Source organism: Elgaria multicarinata, chromosome 17 (genome assembly GCF_023053635.1).
Source record: "Elgaria multicarinata webbii isolate HBS135686 ecotype San Diego chromosome 17, rElgMul1.1.pri, whole genome shotgun sequence".
Classification (NCBI taxonomy): domain Eukaryota; kingdom Metazoa; phylum Chordata; class Lepidosauria; order Squamata; family Anguidae; genus Elgaria; species Elgaria multicarinata.
In genome coordinates this window covers 17,092,171-17,111,317 of record NC_086187.1, presented here as the reverse complement: position 1 = coordinate 17,111,317, position 19,147 = coordinate 17,092,171, and the positions used below count along the sequence as shown (strand labels likewise).

Here is a 19,147-nt window from a genome sequence, read left to right as displayed (position 1 = left end):
ATGAATCAGGCTCTGAAACATACAGGTAGCCAATGCAAACAGGCCAGTATTATATGTTGGGATCTTCTTGACCCTGTTATCAATCTGGCCACCATGTTTTGCACAAGCTGCAGCTTCTGAACCGTTTTCGAAGGCAGCCCCACGCAGAGGGCATTGCAGTAATCTAATCAAAGGTGGGACAGGCTAGTGTAGATGTTCAACTAGGTAGCAGCTTCCTATGTAGAACCAGTGTTTGGATGGTCCTTCTATCGCACCCAGTGTGCATTTTTAAATGCATACCTCTAAGCATCTTTCCAGCCAACCTAGGGTTTGACCAATGCAGGAAATGGGGGAAACCAATTTAAGCCTCCCTTCTGTGGGCGGGGGGGGGACCTTTTTCATCCTTATTTGAAACTGCCTGATGGTTGGTGTGTGTGTGTGTGTAAGAGAGAGAGAGAGGGAGAGATGCAGATAAAGACTCATGCTATGTTGCCAAAACAGGGCATTAATATTTCTGGAGGACAGAAGCAGAGGCTCAGCCTGGCTCGTGCTGTTTACAAGAAGGCATCGATTTACCTTCTGGATGACCCCCTTTCTGCTGTGGATGCTCCAGTCGGCCAGCACATTTTTGAACAAGTCCTGGGGCCCAACGGCTTATTGAAGAACAAGGTACTTAAATTGGGGATGGGCGAACGAACAAGGCCCGAGATTGCTAGGGTTTGCTGAACATTGTCTTGACCGCTGTCTCGTGCCCGATGCCGGTTCGTGTTTGTGCTCGCTGCTCACTCTGTGCGAACGGGGAAATCACATCCATCGAGCAGCGATCGAACGTGAAATTTGCACCACTGTCTTCCGTAGACTAAAGCAGAGCAAACTAGGAGGGAGGAAATTGCACAAGTTACGAAATGTCCGCAAAATTGAACTGGAGAAGTTGTGCAAATCAACTGCAATAATAATAAAAACAAGGCAAAATATGCATTTCCCCCATAGAACATGAAAACCTGCATGGGGGAGGGGTACATGATCTGGGGGGGGATTTGCCCATTTTTGCAAGTGCTAATTTGCACAAATATGAATGTGCGCAAATTTGCAAAATTGGAAAAAGTCTGATTCCATCAATGAATGGATGATGGCCTGAAAGTCACCAGACAATCTACAAAATGGAAATAGAATGGATTTTACAAAACCCATGCATCTCTATTTGGGCTGATGGGATTTAGAGTAGTCCAAGAATATCTGGAAGGTGACAGGGTTGATAGACCCTGTTCTATATGGATGCCTTTGCCATTGGTGACTTGGAAGGAATCCAGTATCCTGTCCTGTAATCCACCAGTTGGATGTAAGCAGCCTTCCCAAATCCATGATCTCCAGATGTCTTGGAATACATGGCCTAACCAGTATGCCCAATGGTAAGGGTTGAAGGGGGTTGTGATCCAAAACATCTGGAGGACACCAGGTTGGGGAAGATGGATGTATGGTTTGAGTTTCCAAAAAAGGAGCACACCAGTTCGGCCACTTAATCGTCAGTTTAGCATTGCATTGGAGGCCGCCTCTCCAAAATTGATTTCAGCCCCTGACATAGAAGAGGTTCTGATGAACATCTTGGAGCAAGTTAGTCAATAACAAGGTTTGTTTCTTTTCTTTCCAGACTCGTGTTCTGGTGACCAACGCAGTCCATGTTTTGCCCAGAGTGGATCACATTATTGTGATCACGAATGGGGAGATCTCCGAAACTGGCTCTTGTCAAGAACTTGTGGAAAGACGGGGAGATTTTGCAGACTTCCTGAGGTCACACAGCACAGAAGCAAAAGAGGATCAGGATTTACAAGGTACGGCAGATCCTCCTCCTGGCCTTTCTGTTTTCAGATCAACCAGTACAACAGATACCCAGTGAGATATTAACTGAGGAACGAGCCAATGAGCTGCTGTGATTTGCTTGAATTCAAGCCACTTCCCATGTTACTTCTGGGCTTTAGCAAAAACCCTGACACACAAACACTTCAGCGGCCCAAATCCGCCTCCATTTTCTTCCCATAATGCCTCATGGAATGATGTTCTGTCTTGGCATAGAATCAATCCAGGGAACTTTGGCAGGTGTGCGTGGACTTCAGGCTTGCAGGATCTACATTGTTTATTACAAGAACCCTGAAATCTAAGAGCATATGCTAAGAATTAAGGGGCAGGGCATTTCTGAGCGCCTGCTAAGCTCAGGGATTTTTGGTCAGTTCCACAGTCAAACTCAGAAGTCCTTCCACACAAAAATCCAATCCTGCCCCCACCCCCCTAGCATTCTTGACACAAACTTGCATCATCTAAAAAGAAGAAATTGTTTTCTCTCTGTCTGTCTCTGGGCTCATCTACACCACACAGGATATTGCACTATGACAGTGGTATGAAAGCAGTATATAAGAGGCAGGAGCCACACTACTGCTTTATAGCGGTATTGAAGTGTACTGACAACTGTTGGGGCCCATTGACACAGACCATATGCCGCTTTCATACCGCTTTCATAGTGCTATATCCTGCTTGGTGTAGATGTGTCAATGGGCCCCAACAGTTGTCAGTGCACTTTAGTACCACTGTAAAGCAGAAGTGTGGCTCCTGCCTTTTATATACTGCTTTCATACTGGTTTCATAGTGGAATATCCTGCTTGGTGTAGATGAGCCCTCTGTCTCTGTCTCTGTCTCTCTCACACACACACACTGTTATGTTTTTCTCCTCATCGTTTGCTTTTAATGATTGTAAACTACCTTGGGACCCCGGCTTTGTGATATTATTGCATAAACTGGCATTGACATATCACCAATAAATAAAATTAAATAAGGCAGGGTAAAAAAATAATTTGATTATATCTCTCTCTCAGATTGTATCAATTGAATACAATTAATCAAGTAAGGGTGCAATCCTATGCAGGTTCAGACAGAAGAAAAGTCCCATAGAACTCACAGGGACTTACTCCTAAAGACCCATGGGAAAATTGACCCATGGGCAATTGGCCTGTTGCCAATGGTAGGAGGAGCCAGATGGAATGGTGCGCTGAATCAAATCCACTGGTGGGTGGAGTTTGCAGCACTGCAGGATTACATTGTTTTCTGTGTTTGTGTGTGTGTGTGTGTGTGAGAGAGAGAGAGAGAGAGAGAAGTATAATGGTTATTTATTTATTTATTTATTGCATTTTTATTAGGGATGTGCACGGATCCCCCAATCCTCTTCACTCCCAATCTGCAAATTGTGGATCGGGCCCGCTCTGCCTCGATCTGCCTGGGGTCCGCTCCACTCCACTGTGGAGCTCCAGCTTCGAATCGGAGCTCCGCAGCAGCAGGGAGTGGCGCCAGAAGGCCCCCCTCCCTCCTCCCCCTTACCTGTGTCCGGCCCGGCCCGGCCCAGCTTCACTAGAGCCCGCAGCTCAACCAGGAACTGTAGGCCCCGATTGCGGCCTACACTTCCTGGTTGAGCCACGGGCTCTAGTGATGCTGGCGACAAGCTGCAACGGACGCAGGTAACCCCCCCTCCCTCCTCCCCCTTACCTGCGTCCGTCCGCGGACCCGCAGCTGCTTCAACTGAGCCCGAGGACTCAAACAGGAAGACCAGACCGCAGTTGCAGCCTAGTCTTCCTGTTTTGAGTCCTTGGGCTCAGTTGAAGCAGCCGCGGGACTGCAGACGGATGCAGGTAAGATCCCCCTCCCCCTTGCCCCCTTCCCTGGCTCTGCCACCGTCACCGCACGGGTGGCAGTGACAGCGGCAGGGCCAAGTAAACCCCCCTTACCTTTTTTGCAGAGCTCCAGATCGAGGCAAAGGATCCACCTTCACCTCGATCCACTCTGCAACACTCCGCTGCTGCCCCGATCCTCTTTGCCTCCGCCTTAAGGGGAGGCAAAGCCCCCCGATCCGCTTCTGCTTCTCCGGTCCGAGGAGAAGCGGAGCACATCCCAAGTTCTCTGGTAAAGCACGTGTTGGCCTGCAGCATCCAGTGAGCTGGTTAATGCTGAGGACCACATTAAATTAGACCCACGGGTCTATTAGAATTGCAGCCTCAGATTTCAGGCGAAAGCCCCATGAAAACTGGAATGCCAGAAGGTTTAGCCAGCTCTGTGATTTGGGAGAGAAGATGCCCTGTAAGATAAACATCTGGAGGTGGTGTATTTTCTCTGGAGCATTTTCATGTATCTTTCAGAGACATTGAAACTTTTTAAATTCCACAGATGCAGGAAGTGTTGGGATTCTCCCTGCAGGAAGACACACTGCCCACTGGAGAAAAGGTGGAGAGTAAGTAGTAGAACAAAGGTGTAATTTAGTCGCCAAAGTAAGTTTGTGCCGGCAAGCTCCTTAAAACTCAACAAGAGGCATTCCAACTTATCAAATTATTTTATTATTGCATTTATATCCCGCCTTTTTTTTCCTCAAAGGAGCCCAAGGTGACGTACATAATCCTCCTCTCCATTTTATCCTCACAACAACAACCCTGTAAGGTAGGTTGGGCTGAGAGTCTGTGACTGGCCCAAAGCCACCCAGTGACCTTCCATGGCTGAGGTGGGACTAGAACCCAGATCTCCCGACTCCCAGTCCAACACCTTAGCCACTTCACCACACTGGCTCTGATGGAATGGATCAGAATTAACAGCCACAGGTCACCGGGTGGGCCTTCTTTTTAGTCTGTGTGGAACAGAGTGAGATGGATTGTGTCCCCATGAGATAACCACCAGTGGAGAGCAAGGGGAGATGCAGAGAGAGAGAGAAAGTAACAAATAGTCTACAGTGGAAGCACATAGTCCCACGGAAAAGACCACCTGCTTTTTTCCTCCTCCCTCCCGATTCTTTTTCCTTTTGTGTCACATCTTTTTAAAATTATAAGGCTGCAGGCCAGGACTGTTTTGTTCGTATTGATTGTGTGTAAGCCACTCGGAGTCTTTTTGGCTGAGGAGTGGGATAGAAATGGTTTAAATTATCAATTTTTTAAAAAATAAAATGGTACCTGAACCTGCCATTTGTGAGGGAGTAGGAGGGAAGAGGGAGTGATGTCACCACAGTGCTCAATGTTTGTGCCTCCCCCCACCCCCAATTCCCACCTCAACCACCAGTGGAGGCTGGTGGCTCTGATTTCAGAGGGGATATAAATCCATTCTGGGTTTCGGTCAGAACTCTAAAGGAGCTATCCAAGGTGCTGAACCTATTTAGGGGGGCAGGGTTCAGAACCTTGGATAGCCACTTTAGAATCCTTTCTGGTTCTGACTGAAACCTAGAAAGGAATCACAGCCCCATTAAAATCAGAGCTGTCAGCCTCCACTGAACACCAACACCACCACTTCCACAAAATGGCTGCCATGGGGGCGGGGCTAGTCACAAAATACAAGTAACCTGCCAAGGGCACAAAGAAGAAATGGAGTCTGAGCCCCAACATGCTAAATTACTCTTTTGAACACACTGACACACAAACACCTATTTCTCTCCCTCCCCCCCCTCTCTCTCTCTCTCTCTCTCACACACACACACAAACATCCCTCCTTTCCCCTCCATGCCTTCCACCAAAAATGTGGAAGGCATGGAGCACCTCAGAGGGCCCTGCCAGCGTATTTGTCCTGAGGGAAACCAATTGCATTCCCTCATATGTAGAAGGGCTCCTGCCAAATCCTGAAGTCCCTTAATCAATGGAACTCAGATACAGGATTGCACCCTCAGTAGCGCTTTTGGAATTGCAATGACCTCCGTGTATAACCTTAAGCCTTCTTCCCATAAAAGGCCTCCTCAGGCTCCGACAGAGAGAGGTGGATACAAAACAACAGACGTGGAAAGAGGAGGATTCATTTCAGAAGGCGAGAAGCAGCTCGCCGGGAGGGTAACTACTTCAAGGCACTTGAAAAAGAAACACACACACACACAAAAAAAAAACCCTTAAGGAGTGATCAGATGTGTATCACAAGCCAGTTGCTATAGGGTCTCTTTCCTCAACGTAACCCTTCAAATGTGTTGTACTACAAATTCCATCATCCCTGCCAACACTGCCTGTTGCCATGCTGGATGGGGATGATGGGTGTTGTGTTCCAACAGATCTGGACGGCGCCAGGTTGGGTGAGGTGGGTGTGTAATATCACCCAGAACTGATCAGTGTCATTATTATTATTATTATTATTATTATTATTATTATTATTATTTATTTATATAGCACCATCAATGTACATGGTGCTGTACAGAGTAAAACAATAAATAGCAAGACCCTGCCGCATAGGCTTACATTCTAATAAAATCATAATAAAACAATAAGGAGGGGAAGAGAATGCACCAAACAGGCAGTATAAGAGAACAAAATCAAGTTTTAAGAGCTTTAGGGAAAAGAAAAGTTTTTAGCTGAGCTTTAAAAGCTGCGATTGAACTTGTAAGCATTCAAGTTCCTTCTTTGCCTGTAACCCTGTAAAGCTTCAGCCAATCAGACACGGCAACCGTGAGCACCGCCAAAACTTGCATTTATTTATTTACCCCTGCTTTGTTGAAATATCCATACATGGATTTGTATATATCCGTAGCAATGAATACTTATGATATACAATGATATACATAGGCTTCATCTCAAGTGAGCCAAGTAGCAAATAGATTCCCATCAAAAGTGGCATCTATATGGCCCCCATTCAAATGTTGAAAGAGTTGCAGGGTCCTCAATCCATTGCATTATAGGGGGTTAGTGCTTATCCTTCCACTATGGTAATATCGGTCTTTGAGCTGTCAAAAGTGTGCAGAGAATACATTGACGCTGAGCATTTCTTAATTTCTATGAAGCAGGCAACTAATTTAAAAGACCCTGTACATCAGTGAATATTAAAGCGTTCCAATACAACTTTTTTCTGTATAGTAACTTCCCTGCAATACTGGACATTGCAAAACGTATGTTTAAAAAGAAGCGGTGCCTGTATTAGATGAATTAGACAGTCCCTTATTAAAAAGACATTGCGCTGTCCAAGGGACGTGAAACAAATAAGGCGCAGTTTAAGACCCATGGATGCAACAGGTAGACGTCATTAGGCATTTTGCAGTGGTGTTCATAGTGGTTTTTCAACTTCCTAAATGTGCTCATAGGTCCAAAAACTTTGCCCGCCCCAAACTGGACTAGACAATACAGAGCCAGATGGACAAATAGTGTGATCTGCTTCCAATAAACTTGGCTTTTAGATTTCGGAAAAGTCCCATGTGTGGTAGGATGATTATGAGCATCAGAGGAATGACCCTCCGTAATTTCTTCCCAGATGAAGAAGGGCGGAAAAATAGTTATTCTGCCTTCCCAGCTTTGTAACACTAAGGTAATCTGTGGAGACTCTGCAGCCTAAAAGATAAATTTTATTTTATTTTATTTTATTACATTTATATACCGCCCCATAGCCGAAGCTCTCTGGGCGGTTTACAAAAGTTAAAAACAATGAACATTAAAAACAGATGTACAAAAGTTTAAAACCATCAAAAGCATAAAAACGATATTGTTTTAAAAACAATATTGATTTAAAACAACTATTCTGGGGTCAATTAAAGATTCAGCATATGTTGTTAACTTCCTAAGAGAAGAGAAAAGTCTTAACCTGGCACCGAAAAGATAACAATGTTGGTGCCAGGCGAGCCTCGTCGGGGAGATTGGGGGGCCACCACTGAGAAGGCCCTCTGAGTGGTGAATAACTGAATTCAGGATTCACTGAATAAATGTCGTTCAGTCACTCTTGATCAGCAAGATAGAGGGGAAGGTTCTGTGCTCTCCCATGGGTTGGAAACAATCCCAGCAGGTTTTTCAGAGTCACCTACTCAATTCTAAGGCCCCTGGGGCACATTTTTACTCACAAAATCCACAATATTTCAATTCAGAAGGGACGGTGAGGTTCGCAGAATGAAAAGCAGAATTCTACAGGTATGCCCCCTCCCCATAGCACTTACCTACAGCAAGGGAGGGGAGGCGGGTCTATCTCTACATCTACCTGCATCAGCTTGCTGATTGAAGGTTGTTGTTGTCTTTGTCTAGGCCAAGGCGTCAGTCTATCTGAGCTACCTGCGAATGGCTGGGTCTCTCACCTGGGGCTACATTCTGCTTTTGTTCACCTGCCAGCAAGTGGCCTCATTCTGCCGTGGCTACTGGCTCAGCCTGTGGGCCAATGACCCTGTATACAATGGAACACAACAGCATACGGAGCTTCGCATAGGGGTCTTCTTTTTCCTTGGATCTGCTCAAGGTTTGCTCCTCCTCCTGCTCCTCCTCCTCCTCCTCCTCCTCCTCTTCCTTTCCCCCGTTCTACTCCTTCTTTGGAAAGGGACGTCAGATGTACGGCATTTCCTTCTAAATTATACTGTTTCTAAATTTGCGTCTCTACATATAAATCAGCATATCCGCATTGTATTCAAGTTGGCATCCTTTTTGTCCTCTGTTTTGGTGATTCATGAAGGGCCCTCCTAACAACAACAAAATGAAGGGTATTCCTCTGAGTTCAAAGGGAATCTCTTCTCTTGCATTGCAGCCATTGGAAAGTTTGGGTCGTTAGCTGCAGTGTTTTTGGCCGGGACGCTGGTATCCCGTAAGCTCTTCCGAGATCTGCTCTGGGACGTCATCCGGTCACCCATGGCCTTCTTTGAACAGACCCCCAGCGGTAATCTGATCAACCGCTTCTCCAAAGAAATGGACGCCATTGATTGCATCCTCCCGGACAAGCTGAAATCCTTCTTGGGGTTCTCGTTTCATCTGCTGGAGATCTATGCCGTGATCATGGTTGCCACACCAATAGCCGTGGTGGCCATCATTCCTCTGACAGCCTTGTATGCCGTGTTCCAGGTAGGCAAGGAGAAATCTGTCTGTTTCAGTTTCCCTTTTTCCCCAACCTGGAATTGGTTTCATCCCGTTTCCGCATTGGTTTGCGGTCATTTGTTTTTAAAGTCCGCATGAAAATGCAGTTGTTTTCGTCCACCTTTCACCTGATAGGTTCCGGTTTTGTATGGAGTTTTGTGGCATGAATGCCTTTTTGCATGGACTTTCCCCTGAAGGTGATGCATCTTGGTATAATATTTTCAGAAATGTATGCATTTTCACGCACAATTTCCCCCCAAGATTAACATTTTTGTATGCTCTGTGTGTGTGTGTAGATAAATAGATATAGATATATTGGAGAACTGCATCATAAAAGTCTTGAAAGTGTCTGTTGCAATGTTTAACTGTACTTTGTTTCACATGTCAGTTTGGAAAGGTTGAATTAGGTAGGTGACACTTGCATACTCTACCAGGTAGATTCCATGTGGTGGCATGTCATCCATACGGCGAGCCTCGTCAGGGAGATCATTCCATAATTGGGGGGCCACCACTGAGAAGGCCCTCTCAGTGGTGAATAAGTGGCTGAATAAGTGAATTCAGGATTCACTAAATAAATACGACGCCAGTTTCAAGTACCTGCTGGATCACTAGAGGTGGGAAGACCCCCCCCAAAAAAAATTCAAACTGTTTCCTCCATTTTTCCTGGGATTTTTGGGAAATTGGGGAGGTGTTCTGATTTGTCTATTTTTCTCCTGTTCCCCAACACACTCACACTCCCACCCACCCCGGGCCTTCATGTATAGTGGCATAATGGAGCCAGGCCTTACAGGGATACAGTCCCATTATGTTTTGATTAGCAAGGATGCTGACACCATCTGCCACCTCCCCCCTTCGACTTCCCTCCCCTCTGAACCAGGGGAGGCTGGTGGCTCAAATTTCACTGGAGCTGTGAATCCATTTTGTGTTTCAGGCAGAAGTAGGCAGAACTCTAAAGGAGCTCTCCAAGGTGCTGACCCCTATCCCCAAATTGGCTTCAGCATCTTGGATAGCTTCTTTACAGTACTGGCTGGTTCTGACTGAAACACAGAATGGATTTACACACACACACACAAACACACTCATATGAATGATGAGGTAATAAAGCAACCATTAATAAACACATCCAGCCACCTAACTGCATCTGGGGGATTACAGAGATTTGGGTTTGGCCCACAAACCAGAGGTTCAACACCTCCCTTAAACGCAATCTCTCTTTTTCATGCTGTCTTTCTTTCTCTCTCAGAGCTTCTTCGTCACCACCTCCTGTCAGCTGAAACGCCTTGAAGCCACAAGCCGTTCACCCATCTATTCCAACCTTTCAGAGACCTTTCAAGGGAGCAGTGTCATCCGTGCGTACAAGGCCCAGCGGCGTTTTATTTTTCAGAACGATTTCAAGGTGGACGAAAACCACAGGGCCTCTTTCCCTGCCGTGGTGGCTGACAGGTATAACATTGCAGCCGGTTTCTGAGGGGGGCTTTTTAAGGTTAGGCCTAGAAGGGATGTGGTTCGGCCTAGTAGGCCCCTTTGCTGGTTTCTGGGCCTGCAGAAAAATGGCTGGCTTTGCGGGCCTTCTGACATGAAGCACTAATGTGTGGTGACATCAGGGTATGGAATAAAGACACAGCTTATGAGGTGAACGAAATTCATTATTCAGAGAGTGTTCCTTCAAGGTTAGAATGAAAATAAGAATGTGAATATAAAGAAGAGCCCTTTTGGATCCATCAAATCCAGCATCCTGGTTTCCACCGTGGTCTGTCAGATGCCTCTGAGAAGCCACAAGAAAGATACGTTGTGGAGTGTTGCATAAATGGCCCCTCTAAATTCCCCACCTTATTTTTGGACTGAGAAATTGGGGTTGAGGGAACCATTTCACTAATTTCTCCAGGGGATGGGAAAAATTCTTCAACAGTTTCTCTTGAGTGGAACTGAACAAATGCAAGGGTGTTCATGCAGGCAGGAACACATAAATAAATGAACAAATAAATAAGTGCTCTTATGACCCCCCCCCCAGGCCACAAGCTGTACCAGTTCAGTTCAAGGGCCTTGTCAGTGCCCTATACTGCCTCAGTCATGGTGAGAGCTTCACATTGCTGTCCATTGCTGTAGCTTGAGTTGCAGGGTTTTATTACAGGGCAAATCATTAGCAAGGGTATGACTAGGTCAGGTTACACAGGGAAGCCAGGCAGGAATAGATCAGCACCATGGAAAGCTCTGAGTGGTAATCTGTTGCTCCAATAAGGAGCAGATCAAGACTAAACCTTAAGTAAGAGTTTGGTGGATTTAGGCTGGTTGGCTCTGCCTCTACATTGACCAAGATGTTGTCTCATAAAAGGGCCCATTTTAGCAGCCTCAAAATGTGACGATGTGGGAGTTTCCTCATGGCGACAGCCCAAAGATGGCAAGGCAATGTCCTCTAGATGCAGGGGAGCGAACCGTAAGATCTCTTCGGGGTCCTGAGGAGGTGAAAATCTCATGATGCTTTTTGGTGAATGGGTCTTCTCCCTCAACTGTTAACTCAGGGGCCTCTTTTTCTGAGGACCAAAGGGTTGGGATCTGAGGATGAGGGTTTGGGTGCCTGATCCATGATGCATTCTCTCTCTCCCTCCCTCCCTCTCTTTCCTCATTCCAGGTGGCTCGCCACAAACATAGAATTCCTAGGGAACAGCATTGTCCTCTTTGCAGCTTTACTCGCTGTGATAAACAGACCATACCTCAGTCCGGGGATTGTGGGATTTTCCATTTCCTATGCTCTGCAGGTAACCTAAAAAAAAAAAAGGCTGTGGAAAGAGAGCAATGCAATATATCCGTACAAGGCCTGTATCTGCTTTTTCAGGAGGGGAATAGTTGAATATGCATTTTGGATTTGGAACTGCCTATTTATTTCAGTTGACTGGACTCATGTTATTTTCTTTCCTTTTGGCCAGATAACGGGCGTTCTGAACTGGATGATGCGAGCCCTGGCAGAAATGGATAACAGCATTGTTTCTGTAGAGAGAGTGAGAGATTACTCAAGAACGCCCAAAGAAGTAAGCACCTTGGTAGTCGTTCAGAAGACACTTTTAACCATGGCTTTAACCATGGTGAATAAAGAGAAAAGCCTTATTAACCATGCTTAAAGCTGTGGTTTAAGGTGTCTTCTGAACATGGCCCGGCTTTCTGTCTTAACCACCATGGTTAAAGCCATGGTTTAAGGTGTCTTCTGAACATGGCCAGGGTTTCTGGCTTAACCACCATGGTTAAAGCCATGGTTTAAGGTGTCTTCTGAACACGGCCCTCTGAGTTCTTTCATGAAAACAGATAAGCTATCTGCCTTAACTAACTTCCAGCACTACCAAAAGGCCCAGTTCAGTTGCTTTTATTAGGACCAAACTCTATATTACAGCCTCCCCCAACCTGGTGTCTTCCGGATGGTTTGGACGTCAACTCCCATTAGCCCCAGCCAAAAACTGACTGAGCCTTCTATCCCAACTACCGGCGAGTTTTGAGTTCACTGCACTCCCACTAGTGGCCACGAGAGGGCATGCAAGGCCCAGAAAAAAACACAAGCCCTCTTTAACAAAGCAAGACTAATTGTTCAAGGCGGTTACTCTCACCCTAGTTCAAGGCGGTTACTCTCACCTAGATTAGTGCCCTGCTCCCTGCTTGTCTAAACAACTCAATAACATCCTGGTTCAACTATAGTTACTTTGGCCAGATCTACACCAATCAGGATCCGCCACTTTGAAAACGGTATACGGAACGTGTCCTGGGCCCCAACAGTTGTCACTACTGTTATAAACCGTTTTAAAGCAGAGGTGTAGATTCTGCCTTGATTGCCATTCTGTTTTGGGATTTGCCACTTGGTGTTTGAGGCGCCGTTGTGTCTCCATCCAGGCTCCGTGGACTTTGGGCAGTGACCTTCTACGTGAGAACTGGCCCAGTGCAGGGACGATTGAATTTAGAGGATACAGCATGCGATACAGGCCAGATTTGGAGTTAGCGCTGAAGAATATCAATATAAAGATCAACGGACAAGAAAAGGTATGGTATGACACCAGAACATACGGAGAGCCCCGCTGGAGGCCTATCTAGTCGAGCTTCCTTGTCCATCAGTGGTCAACCAGATGCCACTTGAGATGCCCTCAAGCAGTCCTCGCCTGCTGTTGTTCCCAGCATCTGGTATTCAGGTAGGGCTATAGGAGGAATCCACAATGGAATCAAGTTATTTTGGATTTCTATGACTTCAACCTGCAGCCTCTGCATCAGACCATCTTTCCCGAGTTGCATGGATTCCGTGGACATCCAGACCGTTTGTGTTTTTAACTTTCTGGAATTTTATGCAAATTCACATGTAAAATATGTAAAATTAATAAAAACCCTGTCGGTTACATGCATTTCCCACCTAGGCGAAAGCATAAAAATCCACATGGGGTGGGGGTTGAGAATTTGGGGAGGATTTGCGCATTTTTGTAAGTATACATTTGTGCAAATTTGGGAAATTGGGGGAGAGGTATTTGATTCTGCCAATGAGCAAATGACAGAATGAAAAGCACGTCCCAATCCACGAAATGCAACTGGGGGCTCATCTACACCAAGAAGGATATTCCACTATGAAAGTGGTATATAAAAGGCAGGAGCCGCACTACTGCTTTATAGCGGTATTGAAGTGCACTGACAACTGTTGGGGCCCATTGACACAGACCATCTACGACTTTCATACCACTTTCATAGAGTTATATATCCTGCTTGGTGTAGATGTGTCCTGCGCCCTAACAGTTGTCAGTGCACTTCATTACCACTATAAAGCAGTGGTGTGGCTCCTGCCTTTTATATACACCAGTCTTAAAATCTCTTCGGCTATTGGGCGGTATAAAAATGTAATAAATAAAAATAAATAAATAAATAAATAAATAATAAAATAAATCTCTTCACTGGCTGCCAATTAGTTTCTGGGCAAAGTATAAAGTGTTAGTTATCACCTTTAAAGCCCTACATGGTTTGGGTCCAGGCTACCTGCGGGATCACCTTCTCCCGTACAATCCACCCCGCACACTCAGGTCCTCTGGGAAGAATTTACTCCAGCCAACAAAAACAAGGCTGACAACTATTACCCAGAGGACCTTTTCTTCTGCCGCTCCCAGTTTGTGGAATGGCTTGCCGGGAGAGATTCGTCAACTTAACAGTCTTCTGGAATTGGCTTGAACTGGCCTTCTCAACGTTCTTGGATCTCCTAGGTTGGCATCGCTGGAAGGACGGGTGCTGGGAAATCTTCGCTCGCCATGGGCCTGCTAAGGCTCGCAGAAGCTGCTGAGGGAGAGATCATGATTGACCAGATCAACATTGCCCAAATAGGGCTGCATGATCTGAGAAGCAAGGTTACTGTCATTCCACAGGTACAACGTCCGTTTCTAATGGCAGTCATCCATATTCCAGTGGGGGGCGACAAAATGTTGCAGCGTGGTGTGCTCTTTTTGATTGCTCCAGTCTGCCAGCCATGCCTCCCTCCCCGATACTCCATTATGGCCCCGTTCAGAAGACACCTTAAACCATGGCTTTAAACACGATGGTTGAGCCAGAAAGCCAGGCTGTGTTCGGAAGACAGCTTAAACCACAGTGAATAAAACATAAAACCTTATTCACCATGGTTAAAGCCATGGTTTAAGGTGTCTTCTGAACATGGCCTGACTTTTTGTCTTAACCACCATGGTTAAAGCCATAGTTTAAGGTGTCTTCTGAACACAGCCTGGCTTTCTGTCTTAACCACCATGGTTAAAGCCATGGTTTAAGGTGTCTTCTGAACGGGCCCTCTGTCTCCCCATTCCACCTGTTTTTCTTTTTCTAACCACATTCTGATTTGCAAATCAGTTTGTCAGTTCGCAAAAGACAGAATTCCTTGAGTATCCTTTGCTCCGTTCTCCTTGACCTCTGATTTTCTAAATGCTGAATGTTTTTAATCCCCCCTTCAATATGGAGCTTCCACTCATGTAAGTGTCCCCACTACAGTCTGAAATGGTACAGCCCAAACCCAAGTTAATCTCTTCAGAGAGACTGAATCTCGGAGTCCCGTTTATGTTTCCCCCCTCTGTGCTCAGGACCCAGTGTTGTTTACGGGTTCTCTAAGAAGGAACCTCGACCCCCTGAATGAACACTCTGACGATGATGTCTGGACCGCTTTGGAATTGACGCAGCTCAAGGGCTTCGTTTGGGATTTGCCAGGTCGGCTGAGCTACGAGTGCTCCGAAGGAGGAGGAAATCTCAGGTACCCCCGAATCTGGACACAAATGGAAATTACTGTTGTGCCTTGATTTCTGAGATTGTGTGGGCATATGAACCTCTCTTGTTGTTTTTCCTAGATTGGGTTTACTTTTATGGGTTTAAGGCAGGGGTGAGCAACCTGTTTTTCCTAGCAGGTAAAGAGGTGGCTGGCTCTCATGGTTCTCCCATCCTCCCTGCAGTGTTGGCCAGCGGCAGCTCATCTGCCTGGCACGAGCTCTGCTTCGGAAAGCCAAGATCCTGATTCTGGATGAGGCCACTGCCGCCGTGGATCTGGAAACAGACCTCCAGATTCATTCCACAATAAGGGCTCAGTTCGAAGACTGCACGGTTCTAACAATAGCCCACCGCGTAAACTCCATTATGGACTGTGACAGGTCAGGCTTTCTTAGCATTTCCTTTGCTGCTGATGTGCTATGTTGGTCTTCTCCAAAGTGGGTGCCCTCCAGGACTACAACTCCCACCATCCCCAGGCAACATGATGGGAGTTATAATCCAATGCATCCAGTGCCCTCCAGGACTACAACTCCCACCATCTGCAGACAACATGATGGGAGTTATAGTCCAATGTATCCGGTGCCCTCCAGGACTACAACTCCCACTATCCCCAAGCAACATGATGGGAGTTATAGTCCAATGCATCTGGTGCCCTCCAGGACTACAATTCCCACCATCCCCAGACAACATGATGGGAGTTATAATCCAATGCATCTGGTGCCCTCCAGGACTACAACTCCCACCATCCCCAGGCAACATGATGGGAGTTATAGTCCAATGCGTCTGGTGCTCTCCAGGACTACAACTCCCACCATTTCCAGACAACATGATGGGAGTTGTAGTCCAATGCATCTGGAGGGCGCCGAGGCAGAGAAGGCTATGCATTATTTTGTGTTATGTCTTGCGTTGCTATTTATTTATATGCCGTTTTGTGGCTGGAGGCCCCCAGAGTGGCCTGCGCAAAGGCCACGAACACAAATAAAAAATGGAATAGAATAGAATCACAAAACAAGCCAACCGTTAGGCAGCCAGAATAGCTATCATATTCAAAAGCAGCTCGTAACAGCCGAAAGATCCGCTTTGGGCAATTTATACATTGAGAAGCAGAATGTAATTGAAAGAAATCAATAAAATTATAATAAAAGAGCATAAGAAAACAAAACAAATGGGCGGAACAGGCCGTAGCGGAAGGAGGGAAGGGGCCGTTCCATCAGCTCAGCTCCATCAAGCTCCTCTCCTTCCATCAAGTGTGATCTGGCAGCCGACATTCCTTCAGGCTGCAGCCGAGGGAGAGAAGCGTAATGGGGGCACTCCATTAGCTCAGCTTAGACCAACGGTTTCTCGTTTTCCCTCTCCACTCTTTTTCTTTTCCTGCCGGTCATTACAAGAAAATTGTAACTAAGAACCAGTGCCTGAGTTTGCTTCTTTCTTTTCCTTCCTTTCCCCTTCCAACTCCTTTTCCTCCTCTGTTGTGTCTTTTGGAGTGTAAGCCTGAAGGTAGGGACTGTTTTATTATTGATCTTTGTAATCCGTTCTGGGAAGAGCAGGGTAAAATCCTTCAAATGAGTAAATACATTTAAAAGAAAAACACCTGAGGATAAATAAGGCAAAACTCCTTAATCCTTACAGAATGCCCGATGCAAAAAAAAAAGAATAGTATTAACAACCCAATGGAGAGAGGAAAGAGTGGGCACCAAATGTACATCTTGGGGGAGGAAGTTCTACGTCCCAGGTGCCACCACTGAGAAGACCCTACCCCTCCAATAATGGCAAGATGTGGAGCAGACCAACACACACACACACAAGATCCCAGTGGGGCTGGCAGTATCAGATACTTTGATACTGGTACTGGTACCAGATACTTTGATGGAGTTCATGAATTTATCACATACTCTTTCATGAAAGGATCCTTTCCCAAGACACAACCTTGAGCGAATGCCCTATCCAAAAAGACATATACCTTCAAGATGGTTTCAGTTATCAACTGATGTTTGATTGATTAGGCAGAGGCTGCCTACGAAAATGCATCTCACCATAAATCAGTTAGTTTAACTGGTTCATTATTTCATTGCTCTTTAAATTTTTATTATTTCAAAACAACACCAACTTACAAACACGATACAGGAAGAAAGAAAACATACAAAAAGATAAAAAACACAAAATACATACAATATTAAGATTCCAATGTTCTCCACAGCAAAAATATGTAACAATATTTTCTCTTGCTCTGTAATTACAAAATTCAAAATCCCCCTCTTTCTTTTATCTTAAAGTTTTCTTCTTATTCATTGAATCCGCAGATAAACAAATCATTATTTTCCAGCTCTTGCAGAAAGTCTCTAAAAAGTTTCCATTCAGTTCTAAATGCATTTTTTTTTTGTTATTTCATTGCATAATCAAAATTTAGCTGGTAGCAATATATGCTAATGTTCATGTTTTTCTCTTCCGATATTTGCAGGATTTTAGTGATGGACAAGGGTCGGGTGGCAGAATTTGATACCCCGGAGACATTATTAGCCCGGAAGGGACTCTTCTACAGGATGGCTGAGGAATTGGGGTTGGTATGAGGACTGAGTTTGAGAAACAGGCTGTGGGGGCTCTTCGAATCAGGAGGAGAACACCCACCTATCATCAACGCTGATGACGACGGTTCCTCACACACAAAGCACTTTATATGGAAAGTGATAACTCAGAGCGGGGATGCTGAACCTCTTTCAGCCCCGGGGCCAAATTTAATTCTAGAGAAGCTCTCGGGGGGGGGGGGAATTCTGATGGTGGGCGTGGCCAAAGGCAAAAGAGGTGGGGCAAAAAGACGACAAAAGACCAGCATGGTTTACCTTAAAGCGCTTATTGCCAGAACCTAAGCCTTAGAGGCATTTCTAAGATGGGTGCGTGTGCATAAAATGCCTATATCTGTATCTGCCTAAAATTCACCAAAAGAAAAAAAATTAAATTGTCTATTTAACTGTATGTGTGTGTTTCATTGGTAGTGGGTTCTTACAATGATTCTGTGAACAGCATGTGCAGTGTTAATGTTTCACTGACTGAGATTCCTTCCCTTTTCTTTCTTTTTCAATTCAATTTTTCCATTTTTCTTTTTTCTTTTCTTTTCTTCCCTCTTCTTTTCTTTTCCTCCCCTTCTCTTCTTTTCTTCCCCATCCTTTTTTCCCTTCCTTCCTTCCTCCCTCCCTGAGAGGCAACCAGGATGATCAGGAGTCTGGAAACAAAGCCCTATGAAGAGAGACTGAGACAACTGGGCATGTTTAGCCTGGAGAAGAGAAGATTGTGGGGAGACATGATAGCACTCTTCAAATACTTAAAAGGTGGTCACACAAAGGAGGGCCAGGATCTCTTCTTGATCATCCCAGAATGCAGGACACGGAATAACAGGCTCAAGTTACAGGAAGCCAGATTCCGGCTGGACATCAGCAAAAACTTCCTGACTATTAGAGCAGTACGACAATGGAATCAGTGACCTAAGGAGGTTGTGGGCTCTCCCACCCTAGAGACCTTCAAGAGGCAGCTGGACAACCATCTGTCAGGGATGCTTTAGGTGGATACCTGCATTAAGCAGGGGGTTGGACTCGATGGCCTTATAGGCCCCTTCCAACTGTACTATTCTGTGATTCTATGATCCATACCAAGAAACTAGCTCTGGGAGATTTTCATCTGCTAGGAGCAGGCCGGTGGACAAGCGAAGGGGATGAATTTCCCATTCAAGATCAAGCCACCCTCAAAATAACTGGCATTACAACAGGAAACAATACAGTGTTGTTGCATGAATTCTTTCCCCCAGAGATACTGTGAAGATTGCAGCTAAGCTCAGAGGGAATAACAAATTCCGAGAGAGGGGAGGGGGGTGGCAGATGATGTTGGCATCCCTGCTGATCAAAAAGTGCCTGTACGACCTCCCTGTGAGCCCCAGTTCCACTATACCAGTGCTCCGTGGTGGTCTTTGCCTGCCTCTCTCTCTTTCTGGAATCCTTCCCTTGGGACAGTTGAATAATAATAATAATAATAATAATAATAATAATAATAATAATAATAATAATAATTTTATTTGTTACCTGCCTCTCCCTCTGGATTGAGGCAGGGTACAACACAAATAAAAACAC

The 19,147-nt window shown here is 45.6% G+C and overlaps 1 protein-coding gene across 2 annotated transcripts in view; it reads left to right on the top strand.

Annotated features, from left to right (window-relative positions):
- Positions 1-17,966, top strand: part of ABCC6 (ATP binding cassette subfamily C member 6) — a 40,589-nt gene extending 22,623 nt beyond the window's left edge. For both annotated transcript variants that reach the window (XM_063143594.1, XM_063143593.1), the window contains 14 exons: positions 481-648; positions 1,628-1,808; positions 4,183-4,246; positions 5,717-5,813; positions 7,971-8,178; positions 8,461-8,771; positions 10,027-10,226; positions 11,413-11,539; positions 11,708-11,809; positions 12,657-12,803; positions 13,997-14,155; positions 14,855-15,021; positions 15,218-15,412; positions 17,491-17,966. In XM_063143594.1, the coding sequence (XP_062999664.1) occupies positions 481-648; positions 1,628-1,808; positions 4,183-4,246; positions 5,717-5,813; positions 7,971-8,178; positions 8,461-8,771; positions 10,027-10,226; positions 11,413-11,539; positions 11,708-11,809; positions 12,657-12,803; positions 13,997-14,155; positions 14,855-15,021; positions 15,218-15,412; positions 17,491-17,599 (2,235 nt within the window). In that variant the 3' untranslated portion in view covers positions 17,600-17,966. The remainder of the gene's footprint in view (positions 1-480; positions 649-1,627; positions 1,809-4,182; positions 4,247-5,716; positions 5,814-7,970; positions 8,179-8,460; positions 8,772-10,026; positions 10,227-11,412; positions 11,540-11,707; positions 11,810-12,656; positions 12,804-13,996; positions 14,156-14,854; positions 15,022-15,217; positions 15,413-17,490) is intronic.
- The last annotated feature ends 1,181 nt before the right edge of the window (positions 17,967-19,147 follow it).